At 46.6% G+C, this 25,875-nt stretch overlaps 1 protein-coding gene across 1 annotated transcript in view; it reads right to left on the bottom strand.

The window, feature by feature from the left end:
* Znf618 (zinc finger protein 618) overlaps positions 1-25,875 on the bottom strand; it is a 166,644-nt gene that overhangs the window by 50,853 nt on the left and 89,916 nt on the right. Inside the window, exons 2-3 of the mRNA XM_051187949.1 lie at positions 23,929-23,972; positions 7,584-7,843 (exon numbers count right to left, since the gene is read on the bottom strand). Coding sequence (XP_051043906.1) covers positions 7,584-7,843; positions 23,929-23,972 — 304 coding nt within the window. The remainder of the gene's footprint in view (positions 1-7,583; positions 7,844-23,928; positions 23,973-25,875) is intronic.

Here is a 25,875-nt window from a genome sequence, read left to right as displayed (position 1 = left end):
AACTCGTCACTCCATCCAGAGGCACAGACTGGGGTTCCCTCTTCCTTTCCCCCTCCCAGGATGGCTTTGTGTGTGTGTGTGTGTGTGTGTGTGTGTGTGTGTGTGTGTGTGTGTGTGAACTATCCTTCCTCCTTGGGTGTGCCTATTCATTACCTAGTGCACCTCCCTGCAGAATCTAGTTTCCATCCGACCCTTGATTCTTCTCTTGTAGCTTGGATGGCCACCACCCTTCCTCTGTTTGCCCTCCTCAGGACCAGAATCTCATTCCTTCATAGGTTATTTTTGGTTACCAAACAATTTCTGTCACAAGTAACTTCCTGGTGGCCACTCCATACTGGTTGGGCTTCCTGGAATAATGTTTGGTGTCCTAAAATGCTGTAGGCTGTGGGTATCTAGTCTCCATCTCCCTGATCCCTGTTCCCCTACAGGTTCTGTTTATTCTCCAGGACACATAGTCCTTGGTTTAACCACTGTGTCCCTTCCCACACTGGTTAACACCTGGAAATGACATGGTTGATTTAGACTTCACAAGGAGAGTCCAGGCAAGTCTGTTCACTCGCTCTGTCTTTATGAACATGATCCCTCCCTGGCCACCCAGCCTCTGGCAGGTTCCACAGTTCAGAGAGGAGCACTCACTGGACTGATGGTACATTTTGAAAACTAGGATGAGTGCTTGCCATCCTTATCTCTTGGGACCAAACAACAGTCCACAATGATGTCTCAACTGTAGTAAACCCAGCTGGCCTTATTTCCATCTAGCACAATGTTATCAAGCAAGTTTCCACTTCCAATTTTCTGATTCCAGCCCCCTGGCAGTATGCTGAGTTGAGGATTCTGAGGAACAATGATAGAACAATGTACATAGGTTAGTTAGTGATGCCTATCATGAACAAGGAATTGAGAATGGCAACAGTGATGTTTGCATATGCCATTCGTCATAAAGGGGCTGAAACCTCATATTCCAGCCCCTCCCCAGGCTATAGGACAGAGCTGTGCTTATAGCTTGTCAGATGGGCAAGTCATCTATTAACTCATACATTCACTTCTGACTTTATCTAACAACACTGTCAAGCTCAGTATCAACTCGCTCTTGCAAAAACAAAACAAAACAACAACAAAAAAGAACCATGGGCCTGGCCCACAAATCCTATGCCAGTTGTAACTTCATTGACATGCTAGGAGCAAGACATGCTCTTCTCAGCACAGGCCCTCTCTAGGCAGCTGCCAGCCTTCTGGGCAGGATTCTCCCAGCTAATGTCATCCATATGGCTGTGACCCTGATTCTTCCAAGGGAAATAATATTTGTGTCACTGGAAAAACTGTCTGATGGCTTAGGTCCAGTGAGAACTTGGGGAAGCTTCCAATGCCTAAAGCTGTGTGAATGAAAAAGGACACTATTCTATTCAGTAACAGAGCCTGTTTCTGAGCCCAGAGTGTGCTGAGTGAACAACACACATGCTTGCTGGAAAGTGTCTCAGAAGCATGAACTCAGCACACTCACATACCAGGGAACAGAAGGTACACACACCAGCACTTCCTGTCCCCTTTCACATATGCTCAAAAGCAGGGGAAGACAGATACTATCAGGAGAGTGGGCTTTTTAAAACAAGAATAATATGCCACCAGTGTGCTGTGCGGTTAAGGACTCTCCTGCTTTCCACAGATTTGCCTCCCTATAAAATGATAGGGTCAGGTTAAGAGGTAGTATGCATAGCCCCACTGCCCACACATATACCCAGCACAGACTCCAACAGTCAACCATTTACCCTTCAAGACCCTCAACACTGAACTATCCACAGCCATGGGTGAGATGGGGCTCAGGTAAAATCTACTTGCTAGCAAGAGTTGAGTTTGCTTTCCTTAACACACACAATCACTGGATCATTTTTATGACCTTCTTTGTTGGTGACAAGATTAGGATAGCCCAACCCTCTGTACAAACCACACAGCAAGGAGGAGAATCTGCCTTGGGGACAGAAAAGCAGCCACATGGTCCTCTGTGGCACAATTTTCCCAGATAGTAGTTTGGCTTGAGGTCATCTCTGGGGTTCCTACAACTTCTTCCAGCAGGGTGTACTAAGAGAAGGTTATGGGGAAATTACCTAAGTTAATAAAGACTTAAGTTTTGGGGAGCTGGAACTCATCTAATACTGATTTTCTTTCTCATCCCCAACCCCCACATCACACTGACTTAGTTCTTAGACTAGGAGAAATGCAGGTACCAAAGACATACTTTATATCACCTATTGTGGGATATTTGTACACTGTGTAAAAATGTATTGCTGTGATTGGTGTAATAAAAAGCTGAACAGCCAATAGCTAGGCAGAGGAGATATAGGCAGGGCTGGCTGGCAGAGAGAAAAGGAGAGCCAGCCATCCAGATGTGGAGGAAACTGGAAAGCAGGATAGACAATAAGTAGATGAGATAAATAAGCCACAGGGCAGCACACAGATTAATAGAAATGTGTTGATTTAAGTGAAAAAAAAAAAGCTAGCTAGAAATAAGACTAAGGCTGAACATTCATAGTAAGTCTCTGTGTCATGATTTTATGGCTGATGGTCCAAGAAAATCTGCTGCCTTTGGTGCCCAACGTGGGGCACATATCTCTATGTAGGGTCTGGGGGGAAAAAACCTACACAGCTTCCTAGTAACCCAGTGCTTGTAACATACAGAGACACAGCTCTGCCATACAGAGAGCACTTGAACACCTGGCATGATAAATAGAAACAACAAGCCAAGTAAAATTGCCTGCCACAGTGCAGGCACCAACTTCCTAGAGCTGGGGCAGTTAGATGCAACTCTCAGCCAGACCTGTGGGAATATAAGGCTTGGCTCTCACGGACCCAAGGAGGAGGCAGAGCCAACTGCTAGAGCCACACATATTAGGACCTAGCTTTTGCTTAGAGTTTAAGGTTTGACTCACACAGTCAGAGAACACTACAGGTGCACAATAAAGCAGGTCCAGACTGAAATATAAAAACCTCTAAACAGATTACAGCATGCTTAAAAATGTATTTAGGCACTTAAAGATAATTGGTATAGACAGCCAGAAGAAAAAAAATAGTTTAAAATAATAAAGTCTTTAAAGAGAGTATAAAATAATAAAAAGGAAAAAAGCCAAGTAAAGATGGGAAATACACAGGGTGTTTGGATCCTATATGGTGTTGTGCTGACTTTGAATTTTTTGAATATTGATTAGTGAATGACATCTGCGGAGAGACATGGGATTGTAAAGGAGATGGCTGAATTTAAGTAGCCTAGATACTTTACAGATATCTTACCTTTAAAGTGGAATTCAGAAAATGTATTGCATTGGGGGTGAGGCTATGCTTTTGTTTCCACAGGAAATGGAAGGCTATCAATTCCTTCAAGGTTAATAGAGATCAGGTTTGATAGGGAGAGAATTCTTGAAAATCTTGGCTACATACATAAGAAATAAACCAGGAAAATTTATAAAACAGGTGATGCATATACTGATCCTTCTGCATGAGAACAGTTCTGAGACTGGACAACAAAAGTTACGACTACTTTTCTCAGGATTTGACTAATGTCTCAATTTTCTCAGAATCCCCTCGAGATGCCATTGCCCCCCAGACAACAGGAAGTAGTCTAGAGAATACAATGCCCACATTTTCAAGAGGTGGGGTGGTTGGTTTTTGGTAAATTTGGAAGGTTATGGATATTTGTTATCATTTAGTGGGGATATAGGAATGTAGGATAAAAGTACAACTATTCATCTCAAATATTTTACACTAGTATAGATTTTTGTATACTGATACAAATTTAAGGTTAATGTTATTATACCATATATGTTTCTTATTTAAGGTATTGTACCTATGCAGCTCATTTAAAAGTGTAATATAAAGTTCTAGTCCTTGAAAGCTATTATTAAAAACTCGTTAGGATAATTTAAAAATTCAAGTTAGTACTCATCTATAACAATCAAACTTGTAGTCATGTTAGGTATGTTTTCAAGGTCAAACATATATTTTAGATAGATAGGTGATCTTCAAACACTTCAGAGACCCACAGAATATGACATTTAAGATGTTTAATAACCTAAGGCTTTTCATGACAGTGAGACATGTTTGTTCCTTGCAGCACTGATTTAGTTTATAAAAGAATGATAGGTGTTGAAAAACTTCCACATGGAGTTTGTTTTCATTGTGGCAAAGCTAGCTATTTGGGCAAGAATCTTCACTTGCCTCAACTGCTAACAATATACTCTACAAACTGGACAAGCAGGACACAAAGGAAAAAGACTGCCAAACTTTGCCAGGACAAGGTGGAACAGTTCTTCAAAATTCCTGCTTCATAGAAAAGTCTTGTCTGTAGGCCAAAGATGGATGCCCCAACATTGCAGAGGAACCATGGGTAACTGTCCAGGCAGCCAGATGTCTATATTTCTATAGATTTGGATGTGGCTTGCACAGCACTTCCTGTTTATTCAGGTAATATTATATCCTTCTGGGGTCTTTGATAGAGTTGAGACTAAAGAGTTCAGTTTTCCTTAGTTATGACAGAAGGTAAATTAGATACAAAATTTTGGACTCAACAAGATAAGATAAATAATGGATTATTTTCTCTGAATGTTTCAAATACAAATAGATTGGATATTATTGTAAATAAAATTCTTACCTGATAAATTCTCTTATTGTATATAGTTTTACTATGTTAGAGTTAAAACCTTTTCTTTTTATTTAGACAAAAAGGGGGAAATGTTGAGATATTTGTATAATGTGTGAAAATGTATCACAGCTGAATGACCAATAGCTAAGCATGTCTTCTGGGCACAGATACAGGATGTAGGAGGAGATAATCAAGGTGCCTGGAGGGAATCAGACATAGAGAATAAAAGAAAGGTGAAAAGTCACAAGGCAAAATGTAGACAAATAGAAACAGGGTTGAAGTTATAAGAGCTAGCGGGACAATCTTAAGCTAAAGTCTGAGCTTTCACAGTTAATAAGAAGTCTGCTGGTTGGTGGCCCAAAGAAAATTCCAACTACAATTGCCAGCACTCAGACTATACTACCAAGAGCTCATCCACCCATCACAAGGCACAGCACCAGGCACTTAGCACATATCCTATGTCCTCACATAACCCATGAATTTGTATGTTGGGCACTCACACCATGAGTCAGAGAACCCAGATGTGCTTTCCATCACAGGCACCACAGATATGAGTTCCTTGGTCAATAGTGTTCTGTCCACTACTGTTTTGATTCCCACATCCATGAGGTGGCCAGGGTGGAGGACACTAATGGGCAGTGAGGCCAAAAACCTGGCTGTTGAGCAGCAGCTGAGTGGGAAATGAGTACCTCTGGCTAGCAGAAGGCCCGAGGGGCCAGGGCCTCCACTATGTGGACTGCTCGCTGGCTTAGGAAGGCTGTCCACATTCCCCTGTTCTGCCTACTACAGGCCTCCCTGACTGGATCTTAGTTTCTCTTGACAGGACATCTGGGGAAGGACAGAAATGGCTGCTGGGCTTAAAGAGTAGTGACATATCCTCTTCGGTGAGAATAAAAAACATTCCCTCTCCTCCATTCACAGTTCCTATAGGAAGCTTGGTCCTTGGCTTTGGAGAGTGAATGCTGAGGGGCAGAGGTCAGGCAAGGTTTCCCACCAAACATCTCCTCATGCCCAATTGTCCTTCATAGTGACCTTGGGATGTGGGTACCTCCTAGCCCCCTCAGATGAGGTGGGCCATATGAATTGTTTGGTCTGACAGCTGTAAAAACCTCTCCCTTCTGACTTTAGAAGTCAATGGCCTGCTTGCGTTCATCTAGAGCTTGCTATCCTCTGCCATCTGGTCATCTGTGAAAACAGCTAATTTGTATTAGAGTGTAGAGACGAGTGGAGCCCTGTGTGAGCCACAGTGAACAGAGTGTTAAGAAGAAAGAAATAAATTTTTAGGGTTCGGAGTTAGCAAGATCTACTACTTTTGAGACCTTCCGTAACTGCAGTTATCACCTAGCCTCATCCTGGCAGTCACACTACCACAACCAACATAACTCCCACAAGCCAGCACCTTACTAGGCGCTGTGGAGTAGGAGTGGGAAGCAGAAACCAAGCAGGTCCCAGAGATCCAACCTCTAGGGGGTTCCCAAACTTGGCCGGGGACAGGCACAGTCCACATAGACCCTTCTAACATGGGAGATCAGAGAAGGAAGGAGGTGCCCTGGAACTGGCCTTAAAGGACAAGCTGGATTCAGGAAATGGATGGAGGTATTCCCAGAAGGGGGAGCAAGAAGAGCAGACAGGATGACAGGGTGAGCACTATGATGAGAGTTTCAGGGTGATCAGAGGCCCAAAACAAAGGGACCATGAAGGATCTCGGTGCTGTGGCTGCTGTTCTGGATGGCAGGAGTCAGTATCAAGGTTTTTAAGGAAGGACAACATAGTATGTGGTTTTTATGTGCTAGGTTTCCTTTTGGTTGCTGTATGCCAGGTGGCTGGTCATGAGATGCTATGGTGACACACATGGGAACACTGAATAATGGCTGGAAAGAGAGCAGAAGCCTGAGGCCAGTAGCTAAGAAGAAAAGGCATCAAAACTTGAGGGTGAACCTTGGAAACAAAGGGCATCTTCCCATGAGGCTATGTAAGCTGCAAACAGTATGCAAGCCTGGAAGTCAGAGGGGCTTAGAAGTCAGAAGGGGCAGGCCAGATCTGGACCATGAGGGGCAGATGATGATGGTGAAGGGAACAGCATGCCTGTGAACATGCTGGGCATGGCAATCATGGAGGAAGGTAAGGATGGACATGTACATGTGGGGCCAGACTAGGGAGCAGGGTAAGAAACATGAGCCTTGTTTCACTGTTTCTGAGATTCCAAGCTGTAACTCATGGATCAACACTAAGCCACCATTATGTTTTGTTTGGCAGATTTCAAAAGCCAATCTGAGAGCCAATGTTGAAAGCCAAAAGAATTCACACCAATATGTTCATGTTGGGCACAGGATCTGTGCAGAGATCTGGCAGAGCTGAGCCTACATCCCCACTTGAGGTGACACTCAAGAGGCTGTCAAACATTGAGTGTAAGAGCAGCTGCCCTCTTGTACATAGGACAGTTGGACACAAATCCCCATCTTGTGTCCTGCATGCTCTCTCTGCATATGCTCCTTGTGGCCATCTGGGCCCTTGAATCATCACTGCCTTAGAGCAGATTATTATTGGACTCTTCTAAGTGTGAGAAGGCACCTGCCTATCACCAATCAAAAGCTGACCAGGACCAGCACTGGAATGTCCTCAAAAGTTCCTAGTCAAGCCAGGGAAAACGCAGACAGGACATGCAGTCAGGATACCAAGAAAGCAATAAGGGCTTATACTGGTCCCCCACCAGGAGTTTGTGACAAATTCACTGGGGCAGCAGACATTCTAAATATCTGACTTCAACCAAGGCTTGACAGAAGCATGGGGTCTTGTCACATCAGAAAGAAAGTGAACTCTTCAGGCTAGAACTCGTAGGAGCTCTGCTCTCTCCCTGGGGCAGAGCAAGACACAGAAGGTTCTGTCTCTGAGATGCCAGCCTCTTTCTGGCCACATAGTTCTACCCTGATCCCATCCTCACTCAGGCACTCACCCAGGGTCTGCTGGTTGCGGACGCCACCGATCACCACACAGATCTCGGCAGGCACATCACCAGTTCCATCCTTGCCGACTGCCTTCTTCTCCTCCTTGGCCTCGCCCTGCCAGATGACCTCCTGGATGTAGTCGTCTGGTAGTTCTGTTTTCACCTTCACCTCCGTCATCGTCCCCTGCTCAGCACTCAGCGAGGCCTCAGCAGGCACTGGCTCCGTGCCCTCCACCTTAGCGTTCTTCTGACTGCGCTTCAAGCGTTCCCTGGGAAAGAAGAGAGGCCGCTCAGAGGGGATCCGCAACAGCTCACAAGCACACAGGGGAACCCACCAGGCCTTAGCACCACACAGACTTACAACAAAGCTGAATGTAAAGAAGGGCTCCTTAGCCTCCTGCACCAGCTCCATTTCACATCTGGGTAAGTGGAGGTCTAAAGACTTCTAGGAGTACACAGCTGACCTCCTGTCATCTGTATGACTGGAGTTACAAGGAACCTCTAAGGGCACCTCTGGCTACTGGAAATGTATTCCTGTCCAACTTTAAGCTGGGGGCCTTCATAGATGCAGCATCTGGTTCAGGCAGCCCAGGCTGTTTCTAACAAGCCCCAGGCCAAACTGGGGTCTGGCTTGCCAACAGCACTCGAGCAGCGTGATCAGAGCATGCCAAGTATCTCACTCTCTTTCTGCTCCTTGGCAGCAGGACCACAGATCACATCCAAGCTCTTCTCTACTCCCACTTTAGATGGGAAAACACCAGTCTCAAGAGACTCTCATGGTGAGGGTGTCAGAGAGCCAACAGTTGGGCAAGGGAATGCCTTCCAAACATTCAAGAACATCCTTAAGGAACCGAGGTCAGATGGAACTGGCCAGGAAGCTGAGTGCATTCTGTAGCTTGGAACAGAACCATAATTTGCCTAGATCACAAAGGCAGGCACAGATGAACACACAGCCCAGGCTCTGGCACCCACACCCATGTCACTCAACATTCTTCCCCACGGGCTCCCGCATCCTTTCAGTAGGCAAACTAGCCTCACAACTTCCGTTTGGGAGGTAAGTAAGACACAGGATGAAAATCAAATCTTATTCCAGGCCCAGGGGTACTGTCTGACCATGGCCCTTTCTTCTGCTCAGAGAAGCCTAGACTCAAGGCATGCTCTGGCCTGGAGACATGACAAGCAAAGAGGACACTGTGAAGGCATGGAGACTTGGGAGGCAGGGCCTAGGACTTGGCCTTGGATCCACCTGAATCCTTGTATGTGGACCCATAGAAACCCTGCTCTCTGGGTCTCGGCAGCTACAATAGTTGAGAAGCAATGGTTTCATTGCATGAGTTGACTCTCCAGCTACAGCTGCCCACAGTGGGGCAAGAGGTTGATGTAGAGCACAGAGAGAATCCTTGAGGTCTTGCTCACAAGGGAGGCACAGAGAAAGGCAGCTGAGGAACTACTCTAGAACAAACTGTGACCACCTACCCCCCCAATTCACACATTAATATCCAAACCACAAATGTGGCTGTTTGGGGGGCTGGAATGATTAGGAAGTAATTAGTGTTAAACAAGACTCCCATGGTGGAGTCTTTATGACAGGTTAGGGACTTTATAAAAGCACTCGGGCCAGCAGGAAGGCTCAGCCAGTAAAGGAGATTGTCATCAAGTCCAATGGCCTGAGTTTCATCCCTGGGATTCACATGGCAGAAGGGGGAGAACAGACTCCCACGGGTTGCTCTCTGACCCCCACGCGCTTTGTAACATGCCTCCCACAACAAAGTTATTCTCTCCAACAGAGGACACTCCGGTTATCTACAAGCCTGGTAGTGGCCCCTGCCCAGAGCCTAAGCCTGGAGACTTAGATTCAAGTCTCCAGCCTGGTGAAACACTGTGCTTGGTATTCCATTAACTACTCAGGCAGTCTGCTACCACCATCCAAGGAAAGCAGGGGAGGGGCCGGCTCTTACTTCCCTACTCACTCCCTCACCTTGAAGTCTGGGTCTCCTCATCTGCTAGCACAGCTAAGAGGGTTGTCACATAGGATTTAATCAGTGAATACACAGACTTAGCAGGGTACTTGGCCCATTAATAATGACCTGCTACTAAGTCATGATGAAGCTGTCTGCCAGGAGACCTCACCAGAGCTGAACTCATGCTGCCTCTTCAACTTCCCCGAGTGCCACTTGAATCAACCTTTGTTCTTTATAAGCTACTCAGTCTTGAGTATTTTATTGCAGCAACAGAAAACTGACTAATACAGAGAGCATGGAAGACTCTTTCATGGCAGATATGTTAGCACATGAACTACGGTGAATTCAAGCTACGGATCTCCAAACCCCAGCTCCACCACTACTGAGAACTAGGAGTGAGAACCCAGGCTCCTCACAAGACAGAAATGAACATACTGATTGATGAAAGTGGCTGTGAGTCACATTTTTAGACATGAAGGGAGCTGCCAAAGGCTTGTCCAAGGCCTGATCTCTCCAAGGTTTGCTAAGCTCAGAAACAGGAAAAAAAAAAAAAAATCACCATCTCTTCCCTAGCTTGCTCCACCATGTTCTCGATTTCAGCACCATTAGCCCCCCACACCTGAACAGACCCCATGTCCCTTCTTGGTCATAAGGTCCTCATTAATTCCAGGCCACTCACTCAATGTGGGCAAGAGGAGCTATGGATCAGACAGATTGTGTACCTCTAACCTGCTTGCCCATATACCCTGCAATGTTGGTCAAAAAGCTCTCCCCAAGCCTTTGTTTCCATGTCTGTTATGTGAGGATCCTAGCTGAAAACAAGGAAGGGTGGGGATTCCAACTGGGGCACTGATCTGCAGTGGATGTCCACACAAATTTCAAATAGTAGTTATCATTATGACAATGACGTTGGTTCACGATACTACTCTTGCCACCATGAAGCCTTCCTAGCATGACAGAGCCATAATTCCTCTGTGCAAGTCACATCTCCCTCCCACAGGTGGCTCTCAAAGTGACTGGGCACACTTATGAATTCTCTTTGGCTCACTGTCCAGCTTCTCTGTCTGTCATCACCTTGTTCTAGTTTCTTCATAGCCCTGGCTGTGACTCACTAAACTGTACATCCTCTAAGAGCTGTCTGGGTAACCTCCAGCATAGAGCAGGTATACAGTAGATGCCTCATAAATGCTATACTTGCTTGCTTAATGATCAAGAGAAGACGTACCTCCTGATAAATAGTCATTGAGACTTCTGCCTGCTGTAACCCACAAGGGTCCACTGGAACAGCAGATAGATCCATGCTTAAGGTAGCCATACATATCTGCAACAGTCCTGGGTGGAAATACACCACAGAGAGACTCCTGAGTCTAACCTTGCATGGAGCCAGCTCAGGACTTGAGGCCACATCTCCTAACCACCAGGACCTCCAGCCGAGTCACCAGGGTTCTGGAGGGAGGAAGAGAGAATGACCTCCTTCGAAGGGCAGGAAGACTCTTAGTCTCCCTGCCTCCCTACAGCCCCTGCCCCCTACCCACCCCCCTACATTCTAAATAAGTCAGAGCTTGCTCTGGAAATCCAGCTGCAGCTGTGTGAGCAGCCTGACCCCTGACTCAGCCTATGGATGAGGATCATGAGAGCCACTCTTGCCACAGGTGTGCTCCATGGCACGGCACAGAGCCACCGGCTCTCCTTCCTCTAGTGCTGGTTGTGCTAAGGACACAGGCAGCTTCCCCGACTCCTGCACTGAGATTTACAAGCCCAAACCGCGCTCTTTTCCTCAGCTGTTCCGCATTTAATTAGGTGTCCTAATAACAACGGCATCACACAAGTACTTAGATCACTTTGAATTAGTGGTGCAGCTCCTTCCAACTTCTTTAAAATTTTTTTTCATATATCATTTTTTAAAATAGAGCTCATTATTTTAATTATATCCATTTAAATGTACAGTGGAGCCCTTGAATATTCTCAGCACGAATCATTAGGTATATTAGTGGAAAAGCACTCAGAATCTATCTACATGCTGACACTCCATAATCTATTCTATTTGTGTCGCTGTAAAATAGATTTATATATAGATAACTACAAAATAGTTGCTCAAGATATGCTGTGAATTTTATATTTAACCCGAGTCACACTTCAACATAAAATCCAAAGATGGGCACTAAAAGGGTATTTCTCAGTAAGTACCAGCTTTCCCTGGTCACTGGTTACTGCGAGTATGGACTGTCTGGAGAGAGGCCAGACCAAATGGGTCTCCTGCCTGGGGAGGTGCTGAAAGCTCCTGCCCATCTCTCAGGTAATGATTCTCCAAGTGTGTTCCTCGAGGGCTCAGGTGTCCTCTTGCAAAGGCTCACAGGCACCCAGGAGGCTCATATGGTGAGGGTGGCCTTGAGTAGGACTCTAAAACTCCATTTCCTTCGTTTTCAATAGATGCAACTTTGTTTTGTTGCCTGACACCCAGATATTTGAGTTTCTTCCTTGTAGTGGGATGACTGGAGCATCCCCCAAAAGCATGTCTATATCCTAACCCCAGAATCTGTGAGCACATCTTTTCTGCATGTGTATTTGTCCACATGCATGTTCACATGTGGGATTGTGTGTGTGTGTGTGTGTGTGTGTGTGTGTGTGTGTGTGTGTGTGTTTCTTTGCTCACTCTCCCCTTTAATTTACCGCCAGAGTCTCTCCCTAAACTCCGGCTTGTCAGCTGCTTCTGAGGGTTCTGTTTCTACCTCTCCATTGGTGCTGGGATTCCAAGCATACCACCACACCCATCTGGTTTTTTTTGTGAGTTGTTGCTATCTCAACCTTGGTCCTCCTGCTGTATGGCAAGCGCTTTATCCACCGAGCTATCTCCGCAGCCCTGAATGTGAGCTTATTTGACAAAAGCAGATGTTTGCAGCTGTAAGGATGTTGGACTGAACTCATCCTATAAGCAGTAGCAAGTGACGCTAAGAGCACTGATATTTGAGACACAAGAGGCCCCAGAGAAAGGGAGGAAGCTATTTGACACCCAGGTAGAAGTGGCCATAAATCAAGGAACAATGACAGCTGTCATAAGCAAGAGGAAACATTTCCTCCCTAAAGGCCTCTCCAGTGAGTATTAACCTGCTGGCCCACTGACTTCTGACTTCTGGCTCAAGATTTGGAAGGAATAAACCTGTTACTCTAAGCTACCCAATCTGAGTGCAACAGGCCCTTATTCTCTGTCAGGGACATATTCAAGATTCCCTACTGGATATGCTTGAAGCATAGGTTGTGTTGACATTTTTTTCCTATGAGCCCCACAGCTCTACCACATAGCTTCAAAGGCACCCTGTCCTTCCACTGTGCCTGCGCTCCGCTCCCCTTTGCATCTTGAGTGACATCGGGGCTACTTAGACAGAAGCTGGGACAGCTGAGGTGAAAACCGAGATAACATTAGTGAGAAGAGGTGGGTGTCAAATACAGTGTGGACACACTGGCTGGCATCCTGAGCATCCCAGGCCTGCATGGGATTGCACAACACCATGGAGAACTGAGAAACTCACAAGCCATGTATTTCTGGAATTTTTGTTTGTTTAGTATTTTTGGATATGGTTCTGAAGCCACAGAAAGTGAAACTGTGAGCAGCAGAGCCGGTTGGGAGACTACTGTACTTTCTTTGCTGACAGGGAACAGGGAACAAATACAGGTGAGAAGTAATTCTGAAGCAATGGCTCCAAGTGGCGAAGTCTATGAACCTAGCCCTCCTCTCACCCCCGGCTCACTCATCTCGTTCCTGGCCACGGGGCCAGTCTCCTTGTGCCCAAAGACTCTGAGTGAAGCCCCAGAAGCAATCACCCTCCTCTGAGTCTTACCTGGCAGTTCAAGAGCACATACCCAACCACTCCACTGAGTTCCAAGTCCTGCTGCCAGACGGGGAACCCAAAGCACAGAAGAGGGCCCGGTCCAGCACGAGTGCACACAGGTGAATGAAGGACATGCCCAAGGTCATAACACTTTTAATGATAAACAACTTAGTGTAAAAACAATTGTGGCTTCTACTGTGGTCCAGTTATCACAAACCCCACAGCTTAAGACAACACCACCAAGTAGATCCAAGGCCAAAAGCATGCAATTTCTGAGGATGCTGGAGGACAAGTTTCAAGTGCCCCTAGATGCCTAAGCTGTGCTCTTAGACACAATTCTATATACCACTCCACCAAAAACGCTAACATATGATGTTCTACACAGTCCCAGTAAATGGAGACATCAACTCCCTGGACTTGAACCCTGCTATTTATGACTCCCTTGAACCAATTTTGCAAGCCTTTCTGCCTTTTGGGATGGGGGCTTCACTACGCTGCCTAAGCCAGTCTAACACTCCTGAGCTCAACTAATCCTTGAGCCTCAACCTCCAGGGTGCCTGGGATCATCAGCACAATGATTCTATGTCAGGCTTCTGGAATTCAATTTTTCTACCTGAGATGCACAAAGCCCACACAGAGGTGAACCCTGTATGCTCGGGTGTGTGTCTCTCGCTTTAAGATGGGTGTGTTCACCTGCACCCCCCAGACTTAGCCTATTTCTTCCAAAGGTGCCGTTTACCCTGGTGCTCATCCATTTAAAACAGTGTTAATGGTGAAGGGAGAAAACCCTCCCCTTGCAGCTTGCAAACAGTGCCTTACTTATTTCCTTTAGAACAAAACTCCACTATGACTCAAACTACATTTAACTCCAGAACATACAGATGCAGGCGTCTGAAATGAACTGAAACACACATGACATGCCTTCAGGGGCCATATGATCTTGCTGCAGAAGCTGACCTCAGATCAAGCCCACCATTCCTCACCAAGCTGCCCTCCCACTAATGACTTGAATCAGACTGTTTCCTGTGGGTTATCACAGACCCTGCCTTGGCAATACTTCACCATTCTATAAAGCTGTTGGTCTCTCCACTGCAACCCCAGAGCTGTTTTGAGGCCCCATGACCTCTAGGTTGTTAAATACAACTGTCCCCTCCCAGTCCCCCCCCATGTGTTGTCTATCTTCAGCCACTGATGGTGCATTCTCCTCCATCCAACCCTTCCCTACACTGTGCACTGAACTCACCTGAGGGCCTCCCACCTTCTGGCCACTCTTGCGTACTTTGTGGAACCCTCATTGTCCTACAACTTAATACGCTGGCACACTCCCAAGGATCAGTGCTACAATCCTCTGTGATGGGTACGTGTGTGTATGTATGTATGTATGTATGTATGTATATATATATATATATATGTGTGTGTGTGTGTGTGTGTATACATACACACACACCTTTAGTGAGTTCATGAACACTCAAACTTTTATTTGTTTGCCTATTTCAGAATTTCAGACATGATTTTACTATGGAACAGAGATGCCATCCTCCAGTACCTCATACCTCCACTCTAGATTCATCCCTACCCCCCTTCCCCTCACCCCAATCAACACGCCCACCAACAAATCCCACCTGAAAAGTACATCCTGAAACTTTACAAGCTTAGCCAACCCTCCACTTGGAGCCACACCCCTCACCCGGTCTGGCTGTAACCTCCTCGTGGCAGCTTCTTTCCCCTCCACTGCTCTGAGAACCGTGTCTGACAGCTAGACCGAGCGACACTGCCACTTACAATCCAGGTTGTGTCATTCCTGGTCTCAGAGCTCTTTGGTTTTTTTTTCTCCTGAATGTTTTCCAAGCCAACACTGCCTACAGTGTCTTTGTTTACTTCATCATCTGTTTCTCCAACTAGAATGTGAGCTACAAGACAGGACTCAGTTTCATTGGTCCACTGTCCTCAGAACAGAGGCGGCACACAACAGACAGTAGCCCACAGCTTGATCAGTAGGGAGGCCAATGGCAGCCATAGCCGAGGACAAGGACAAGCCCTTTCTATGGACAGCTAATCCCTGTCATCACTGATGGTGCCTTGCTCCTGGAATGTAAGACATCTGGAGGGATGTCTCTTACACACTGCCCTCTGTGTGTTGTGAGCAGGAGATAGTCCAAGGGCGCCAGTTTTGTGAATGAATAGTGTTCTTTTTACTATCAGCTTATCTTCATTCTTCCAGATGAAGCATCGTTCTCCCTAGGGTTTAAAATGTAACACGTGGGTACCTGTAATAGACTGACAGAGTGTGGAGTTACCATGTATAGTGGTTTGAAAGGACATGGCCCCAAAGTAAGTGGTACTACTAGGGGATGTGGCTGTGTTGAAGCAGGTATGGCCTTGTTGGAGGAAGTGTGTCACTGTGGAGGCAGGCTTTGAGGTTTCCTATGCTCAGGATACCACCCAGTGTCTCAGTTGACTTCCTGTTGCCTGCAAGATATCAAACTCTCAGATTTCTCTCCAGCACCATGTCTGCCTGCACAACACCATACTCCCCACCATAATTATAAAGGACTCAACCTCTGAAACTCTAAGTGAGCCCCCCCCCTTTAATTAAATGTTTTCCTTATAAGAGTTGTCATGGTCATGGTGTCTCTTCACAGCAATAGAAACCATAACTAAGGCATCATGGCAAACACTCCTGAGTGAGGATCAGGCCCTGGAATCTACGGGCTTACTCCGTTCTAAAGCACCCTGCTCCAAGCCCTCACCTGCACCTATGATTTCCACGCAACTCTGAAAGACATCCGGAGGCTACAGCTCCACTTGCTGTGCTTGTCTTCTGTGCCTGGGCCCTGGTGGGGAGCAGCCAAGGTCTGCTGAGAGAACAATACAAACATAAAATGACTAGGCACCAACACATCAGTGCACATGGCAGAGGTAAAGCTGGTGGTGATGCTGTGATGATGAGAATCACACAATGTGGGGAGTGGTGATGAAGTAGATCTCTATGATGGGGCGTACAGGTGTGACACTTGATCCTAGACAGCTGCCCCCACTATTCCTGTATGGCGCCTTACAAGATATGCAGTTCCTACATTACAGGTGAGAAGGAAGGAACAGGACTAACAATGTGACTTTTGCAGAGCCTCTGGGCTTCCTAATGATAGAGGATTCTGCCAGGGTCTGCCTAACTCCAAAGCTGAGGCCTTTTAACTATTGGGGCAGGTTTAGTTTTCCCTTCTCTGAAAAAGAGAGAATGGTAAAACAGCTGTTGACTGAATAAACGATGTGGAGGTAGCATCAGGAACTCTGAGACATAGGGAGAACCTATGCAAGGACTGAGACAGTGAAGAGTGGAGGAATCCTCTCCTTCACAGAGAAAACTACCAGGAAGGACTTGGTGCCCACTGTCAACTTATAAGTCTCCCCAATGCTGCTCAGGTAGTTGCTTGCTGCAATGTGTCCTTTGGACATACGGCCAAATGACAGACTGCTGACTGAGAGACTGGGAGGGTGCCAAAGGACTCTGGAGTGAGACCTCAAGCTGGAGAGACAGGGAACCAGCCTGGGGCCCAAGTTTCCAGTCCTTGCTCCATTATCTGCCCCTCAATAACCCTCCAAATTGTCTGTGCTTCCATTCCTGTCATGTACCGCTGATATATTTTAATAAATAGTCAAAAAGAAAAGATTAAATTAATAGATTGAAACTATTAACCTATTAAACAACTCTTAACATTCTAGAAACTCAAAATAACCTACAATGCATAAATACATCATTACTTCGAGATAATTCTTAGGCACTTAATTTTCTTCAACGCACAGTGTCAGTCAGCCACAACACTGACTAATATTGCTGCTCAGAGAGACAACGTTAAGATTTAAATATTAAGAGAAAAATTCCCTGGTTAATTGAAAACTAAAGCAGGAAAAGAAAGAGTCTCGGGCAACCCCATCAAGTCAAAAATGCCAAGATTCAGCTACTAGGTTGTTCTGCTTAAAGCTGGGAGCTCACTTCATAGGCACTGGGGCACAAGGGAGGCTGGCCCAGACCTGGTCATTACAAGGGATTAGTGTTAGTAGTATTTTAAATAAACATGTGGCTTTCATTTGCCAGTGGGCCTGGCAGTACCATAATTCTGAACTGTCCCAAATGTGCCCTGCTCCTTGCTCTCACACAGAATGACACTGTATCCCCAGTCACTAGGGTCCACACAACAACCTCTGAATAGACAGATAGGGAATAGAAGCCATGGAGGTGTCTGTGCCCAAGGTCCTACACAGCCTTGCTTCAGGCCACATAGGCTCATATATACGATCCCAGAGGGCAGGCAGCTCCATGGGCAGTTTTCCTGCCCACTGACCTTATTTCCTGACAAGCCCATGGTTTAATATTCCCCTTCTTCTCCTTTCCTGCTTCCCACTTCTTCCAAGGATTGACAGAAGTTCCTCACAGGATGGTTGCTCTTCTCCTTTTGGTCCCCTGCTACTAGATGCTCCATAGTCCTTCCCTCTGATGTATTTCTCCCTCGACCCCCTGGCAAAGTGGGTGATCCACAATGTCTGTTGTACCCAGCCATCTCTGAGTGCAGCATCTTCAGGAGGCACCCAGATCAAGTATGCAGCCCTCAGACCCCCAACAGACTCTGCTGTGCTGTTACCCTTGCAAGGGCTCTGAATGAGAACCCAGATGCACAGCAAGCTAACACTGGATTCTCTAGCCTGCTTACTGCTCCCTCTCTTTATGTGTCATCAGGAAGGCTAATGCTGACACTGAAACAGTTTAGAAGATTAAAGGACAGGATATGCACGAGGCACCCTGTATGCTACCACTCTGTCTCCTTACACTCCTCATGTCCACATTCCAAGGGCTAAATTGCCTCTGTGTGTATGTATTGGGCATAGACAGAGTTGTATCCTTGTCATAACTCCCTAAGCTGTGCAGTCTAGCAACCCATCACAGGGCAATTATACTGTACTAGTTATGAATAACCCAGAGGCAATTCAAAGCATATGGAAAGATGCACAGAGATTATAGGCAAATATAACACATTTTCAGATGGGACTTGAGCATCATAGGACTCAGTATCTTTGGGGTGGGTGGGAGTTCTGGACCTCCCTTATCCCACACAGACATCTGTCCATAGCAGGGACCTAACAAGTAGTTATTTTCTCTAGTCCCTACAAAGAAGGCAAAATGTGACATTTGCTCGGGACTATGAAAGGGACAAGCAGCTTTTCAGCTGGGTTGGATGCTTGTTACATGAAGGGAATGGGGAAATTTGCAGTCCCAATGAAAGCAAAAAAAAAAAAAAAAAAAAAAAAATGGTTGGCATGGCCACTGTGGCCAACAGCGAAGATGAAGCAGAGACTGAGAAACAGACAACAGACGGGATGGTACCAGAAGGCAGCCGTAGAGTGGGGGGACCTTCTTTACTATGGTGCTTTGAATGCCGTATGGGCAATTTCCAGCTGAGGGAGAGAGCTTCCTCCCCCATCAGCAGAGTCCAGTTCTCAAGAAGAACCCCCTCTGTTCATGGAGCACACACAGCAGGATGCAGAGTAGAGAGCCAAGCAAAAGTCCCAGGAGATCCTGCTCAGTTCTCTGTGCAAGGTGACCCTAAAACTCAAACACCCTTTGGTGAAGAGAGTCTGTGGATCCCAATATATGTGAGTGAGCGTGCACATTTCTCTGCTGTCTCCCTCAGGCAGCAAGAGGTGCATATGAACTTTCCAGAATCTGCTCTACTTATAGTCTAGGTTTAACAGTAACTGATTAAGCAAAGAGTGAACAAGCAAAATAGATGTCTTCTCATCACCTGCGATGGCTAGGCATTGTGTAAAGGGCAGCCATGTTACTAGCACACTGAGGTGTGGACCTGACACAACCTCTACCATCCAGATGAGGAAACTAAAATGCACCAACCAGGCAGTGACAACACCAGAATCTGAACCCAGGCAGACTCTTTGTGAGCTGCTTGGCCCTCAGCATGGCTAGAGGGAAGGCAAGAGAAGATGTACAACCAACCAACCAAGCAGGGAATACCAAGATCAGAGAGAGGGGCAGCATATGCAGATGACTGCCCAGTCTGGGACTGCCCCAGGAGCTAGCAGGAGGCCGTGCGTTTTCAGATGCAGGCTTCTCTCTGTCACTGTCCTCAGAGCTCAAATCACAACAGTCCATCATGTGCTTACCTTTATGGCTACCTTCTATAGCCCCTTGGGTCTGAGCCCTCAGCAGTATCTCTTTTCACATCCTGCCTGAGCCCCACTCCTGTCCGCTTAAAGGCACAATGGCCCTTTTCAAATCATAGTATCATCTCTGCTCAAAATCCCTAGTAGCTCCTGATATTGAGCACAGTACGAGCCAAAGTCTCAGCAATGGCCTCAGGGGACTAGGCAGCCACACTGCCCTCTTTGATGTTGTTCCAATGCAAAGGACAGACCTCAGCCCCAGGGCCTGGCACCTGTAGTTCTCTCTGACAGGAATGCACTTCCCTCAAAGAACTGCTAGCTACTTTCATGTCCTTGTTTAAGAGTCATCTCCCCAGTGATGCCTTTAGTGACTAAGCACCCAAGCTGCAGAGACAACAGCCTCTCCCAGTCTTCCTGCTACCCTCTCCGCTCTTTCTGCCAAGGTACTCATTAGATCCTACAAGCAGGGACTTTACATATTTGCCCCACTAGAACATAACTCCTGAAGGGCAGGACCTTCAGTCTGTTGTGTCCACTGCAGTATCATCAGAACCTAGGCACTTAGTAGTATCTTAGAGAATGAATGAGCGAGTGAATGAGTGAATGAATGAGACCTGGCTTCCTACCTTCAGGGTCCCGTGCACACCTGCCATATGCAAGGAAGCAGCATCGAATGGCTGACTCTCTCTTATCTCTGGCTGTCTGGAGGGTTTGACTACATCATGTGGATCTTCCCACAGGGCAAATAGGCACAGTTCTCCAAGACAGAAGGCCTAGAGCTGTTTATCTAATCTGCTTAATTTCCTCTAGCACTTTCCAGTTATGGTCCTCTGCCCCTGGGAATAAGTAGCGTTTGGCTGGTGTGGTGGGACGTGCATAGCAACCTGCACATCAGAGCAGCATTCACCTAAGCACTGGATCACTGTGCTTGGAAAAGCAGCCCATCCTGGGTTCCAGGGAAGTACTGCAAACTGCATTTGTCTAACATCCTCAATTTAAGTCTAATTCCTTAGCAGCCCATGCTGTTGGTTTTGGAGGTCAGTCAAAGGCTCTCAGGAAAAGTAACAAAGTTGAGTGTTCTAGGCCAAATAGAAGGCACAGGGATAAAAGGGCGCTTGGTACAGTAACAGGGTGCCAGAATAGACAGGGCGCATGGGCCTACAGTTCTCTAGTCTCAGTCTTGACTTGGTGGTGGGAGTGGCGAGGGGGGGGGGATCCCCAAACCTTCATTTTTCCATCTGAAACTGGCAGAGTAAGCTCTAATGTTCCAGGGTCCACCATACCTGACCTGGCCAGGATCACACACTCTAGGGGCATTGGCTTAGGTTCTTTGATGCCTTAACACATCAATTACTCTGAGGGACACTGAGCCACTCACCAGCCACACTGTGTGGCCATTTAGAGCAGCAATTCTCAAGCAGTGGGTCACAATCCCTTTGGAGTCTAACAACCCTTTCACAGGGATCACCTAAGACCATCAGAAAACACAGATATTTACAGTATGATTCATAACAGCAGCAGACTACAGTTATGAAGTAGCAATGGAAATAATTTTATGCTTGGAGGTTACCACAACACAAGGAACTATATTAAAAGGTCGTAGCAATGGGAAGGTTGGGAACTACTGCTCTAGAGGCTACTGTTAGCTCCAATCCCAGAATCATAACACTTACCCAGGAACACTTACCTTTTCATTTTCTATTGACTTTCTTTTTTATGTTGAAATAGGGTCTCCCTAAATTATTCGTGCCAGTCTTGAACTCATTCTGCTACCCAGGTAGACTTCGAACTCAAAATCCCTTTGTCTCTCAACCTTCCAAGTAGCCAGGTGACAAGTCTACACTACCAGGCTCAGCTACCCACTGGACAGCAACCCCCTACTCCCAAGCCCTTGGTTGGCTACTGAACTACTAACTGCATCTATTTACCTGGAGAAGCAGGAGAGCAGAGTGGGCAAAGGTATCAGAGAAGTTATACCTGGCAGGCAGCCTGGCCCTCCTGCATCTTTCCAACTTAGCATCCTTAGGCACATCAATCCCTTTAACTCAACTTTCTCATACAAAACCTAGAATACTACAAATATCTCCCTCACAAGGGGTTCTGTTTCTAAACATATGTGGTGGAGGGCCCAGGCTGGTCAGGAAAAGATATCACACATAACCCTTCTTCTACCCTTCCTTGGGTAGGAATCAATAATCCACCTCTACAACCCTATGATCATGAGATTATAGCCAATGCACAGCCATGACTACCAGCACTATGGGAAAACCCATCTTTGTACTCTGGCTATAATGACCCAGATACATGCTCTGGAGTAGGAGAGGTTAATGTAATAGATGATAAACATAAATAAGTACCTCATCCCTAGCTGAGTGACAGGGTGTATGGAGCTTCATTTCTGTGCACGGCTATGGACACAACACTTGGAACAGAGCCTGGCACACAGAAGACACACACGCTGGCTGGATCGCTAAGCACACAGTACATAGTGCACAGCATGAGATCTTCCTCAGCAGGTGCAAGGCAGACAGGGAAGAAGGTGGGAGCAGCTGACCACCTGCCAGCTTGAGTGTAGGAGAGGGGAGGGCACCATCTCTGACAAGTTCCATGTCTTGCAAAGCCACTCACCCTACTGATGACCCTGACCAGCAGAGTTCCTTGCCATGGCCTCAGTGTCCCCACATGTATAACTTCAGTGTTGACTATGCGAATTCCCAGGCCCCTTCTGGTCCTGAACTTAAGGAGCCACTGCTTTGGAGGCCACAGACTCATACACAAAGTCTACCACAAGGTTCCAGGAAAAGCTGTATCTAGAGCAATGCTGGCTATAAGCTTCACCACCAATGTTACCAAACAATGTTCCGAGGCCTGACCTGACCAACCAACCTGAGCTCTTCAGTTATCAACTTGACACACCCAGACTCACCAGAGGAGAGTCTTAAATGAGGAATTGTCTACATTGGTTTAGCCTATGGGTATATACCTGTGGGAGACTCTCTTAAGTTAATTATGTGGTAATAACCACCCCACTGTGGGTGGCACCATTCCCTAAGCTAGGGGTCCCAAATTGTATAAAAATGAGAAATCAAGATGAGCACAATAAGCAAGTGAGCATGCTCACATACCTTCATTTCCCCCTGCTCTTGACAAACCATGATGGACTACTTGTTTCAGAGTACTGCCACAATGGCTTCCCCACAATCAACTGCCTCATGGTTTGTGAGTGAAAACAAACCCCACTCCCCTCTAAGCTGTTTCTGTCAGGACGTTTTATCAAAGGAACATAAATTAAAAAAAAAAAAAAAAAAAACAAACCTCTCCTCCATTCCAGCCAACGCACCCTGTTCCTGCACCACTCCACTTACCCCTCTCTTGTACTGCACAAAATATATACCCAAACCCACAAGGTCACATGTGTTGAGGGGACCTCCCTCCTGATGTCAGGACCCCCACCCCTGGTCACTGTACAAAGGTTTGCTGAAACAAAGCTGAGTGCACTGCCCTTCAGCTCAAAGAACACACTTCCCAAGATTTTCAAGGAATACTCACTACATGGGTAAATCTCAATAAAAGTTCATTAGGTTTAAAAAACATGACATTATCATCCCTTCTCCCTCTCATTTCTTCCCCACCCAAGCAAGTGCATAAAAATGTCCCCACAGGAAGAAAAAAAGATGCTTGGCTTTGTTTCTTCCAGTGTTGTCATAGTAAATTTGGCCACAGAAAGAGCCTTCTTTAGTCCTGACACATTTGGGGGCCCAAAGGCAGACTTTTCCACGAGGCACTCAAAATATGACCCTCCAGCCTAGCAGATGACCCTGACTGTATGTGCCAGGGAATCATCTCGCTTCTCTGTCCTTTACTATCTTCTGCTTCCAAGGCCCCAGACAAAGGTCACATGGTCTCTCAAGCTTTGCCCAAGGCACAGTACTAGTATTAATCTTACCAAGTGCCAACTGGGCAACAGCAGGCCTTATGGATATACCTTTATGTCTTTCTCCCTTCTCTGACAGTACGATCCCAGTTCTCTGAGTGTCCCCTTCCGTCTCCTGCCAATTTCAAGGATGAGGATGGACCCCTCATCCAGCACATGGATAGCCCACTGCCTTGCTTTGGAGTGATGGGTTCAGAAAAAAGCCCAGGCCCATGTACATGGGTCCAGGAGTGCCATACTAAGTTGGGCTGGTACCCTAAAGTTGCCACTTATCTGCTGAGCTGCCCACTTGTGCAGCCACTGGCTATGTTCTCCGATGAGTCATTGTCACAGATGCCCACAGAGGGCGCATGGGAAATACTGCCCACCAGCTCATACCCTTGAAGATGTGTGAATGCTTCTCCTTCTAGTGGTCAAGACCATGGACAAGAAGGGGTGTGGTGTGGTGAGGGATGTACCTGCTAACCGTGCTTTTCCTTCCAGCTGCACTGGCTCCGTCAGCCTGCAAAAGAAACGCAGAACACCTCCATCAGCCAAGGCAGAAGACCCAGATTCTGGCAACCACTACTACCCTGCGCAGTGTCCACAGAACTCTGGCCTTCAGATGGGTAGTCGGCCCACAAACTGCCATTCTATCTCTCCAGGCAAGAGAAACTGTCCTCAGTGGCAGGAGGGAGTCAGGACAACTGCGCACCCCCATCTGCCTGGTCCCTTAAATCCAGGAGAGCACCCACTGCCAACACAGACCCCCACTGCGAACAACACGGAGCCAGTAACCGCACACCCTGGGGACTGGTGAGAAGTAAGTAACTAGTTAAATCTGAGATTGAATTGCTCTGCTTTTATTTTCAGCTGGGATTTCCAATAAAACAGTGGCTGCAGATTTATTCCTACCAACCGGAGGGGAAAAATCCCATTATGTTAAAATATTCTGTCCCCCAACCCTACGAGCAGAGGAAAGCATGAGAGGGCCAGCTCTTAATCTTTTTATTTGGGGGCAAGGGGGGTGGGGAGATAAAGCTGACCAAATGAAATTTCCACAAATCAGAAAATTCTGGTTCATATGGAGAGACCATGGCCCTGGGAGCTGCTTCTAGTCTTATGAGGACCAACTGACAGAGGCCTGAGGTCATGACTCTTAGTCCAGGGCTCAGGAGGACTTTGGCACAGAGACCAAAGGAGGCTACAGGAATGTGAACAGTGCCAAGACCCTCCTCCACCACTGGCTGAAGGCAATGTCCTTCTTGGTTATCTCCAAATACCTGAGGCCATAGTAATTCTAGAGCATGTTCAAAGTTCAAGAGCACATGCCCGTTATCCAGAATCCAGCCAAGCTGAGAGGCGCCCCACGACATGCCCCGCGTTTTCCAACACTGGCAGCAGGGTCTGTGGCATCACTACTACCTGATTTCTGTGATGAAACTCACACATAGCCACAATGCATGGATCCCTGAGTGATAACCACGCACTAACCTCTCCCCTACCACCACCCAAGTCAAGTTCTACTGCCCAAAGATCATGATCTTTTTGTTAGCAAGCTTTCTAAATTTCAGAGCTGTGGACGAGGGGCTGAGGATCTGAAGTAAAAACAGCAGCTAGCCTTTGATGTGTGCTTACAAACAGCTAAAAACTGGTGAAACCAGGAAGTCAGGTTTGATTTGAACAAACTATCACTGATATAAAAAACAAATAAATAAAAAGTTTCATCCCCAAAAGGCCATGTTCTAAGTTTCTCTTAAAAACAAACTAAGCCCAAACACCAGGTAATCCAGTAGTGACATTCAGTCTAATGGTGACATTCTGCTTCTCCACAGTCCCCAGTCCCCATTCCTCCCTCCTGTCTCAGACCTAGCACGTGCTTGGTTCTTGTGAGGGTCCTACAGGTCCCCCTCACCTACTTCTTGGTGTCAGTGTAGGGCATGGGTGCCTCCTCCCCTTTAATGCTCACAGTGGTTCCCACTCAGAGGCTCAAGGACTTTATACAAATTCTCACAGCTATGAATCCAGATCAAGGCCACTCCAAAAGCCACCCTTCTCAACCCTAGAATCCTTTGTCCCCTGCCAATGTTTGGGAAGAGCAAAATGACACCATGGAGCTCCCAATCAACACACAGAGACAATAAAAAAAGATGAAGGCAGGAAAGGTGCCATGAGCACATATGGTTTGGAAAGAATGGCAACCTGTGATGTCAGGAAAAAATGGATAGGAAAGGCCTGTCATTTCACAGAAGCAGAGAGGAACGCGATCAGCTACAGCTGCTTCCCCACATCCTGCATTCCTCAAACTTGATGCAAGGCTGCTTTTGTGGTCAGGCAGGTCCTACAAAGCAGGAGACCTTTGGCCCTGACAGTTTTAAGCAACTGTATAATCCCAAATAATCTCTTGCCTTTCAGACTGAATTCTG

This window comes from Phodopus roborovskii, unplaced genomic scaffold (assembly GCF_943737965.1).
Source record: "Phodopus roborovskii unplaced genomic scaffold, PHOROB, whole genome shotgun sequence".
NCBI lineage: Eukaryota > Metazoa > Chordata > Mammalia > Rodentia > Cricetidae > Phodopus > Phodopus roborovskii.
The sequence above is the reverse complement of the archived record's forward strand: the minus strand, read 5'-3'. Positions and strand labels throughout refer to the sequence as shown.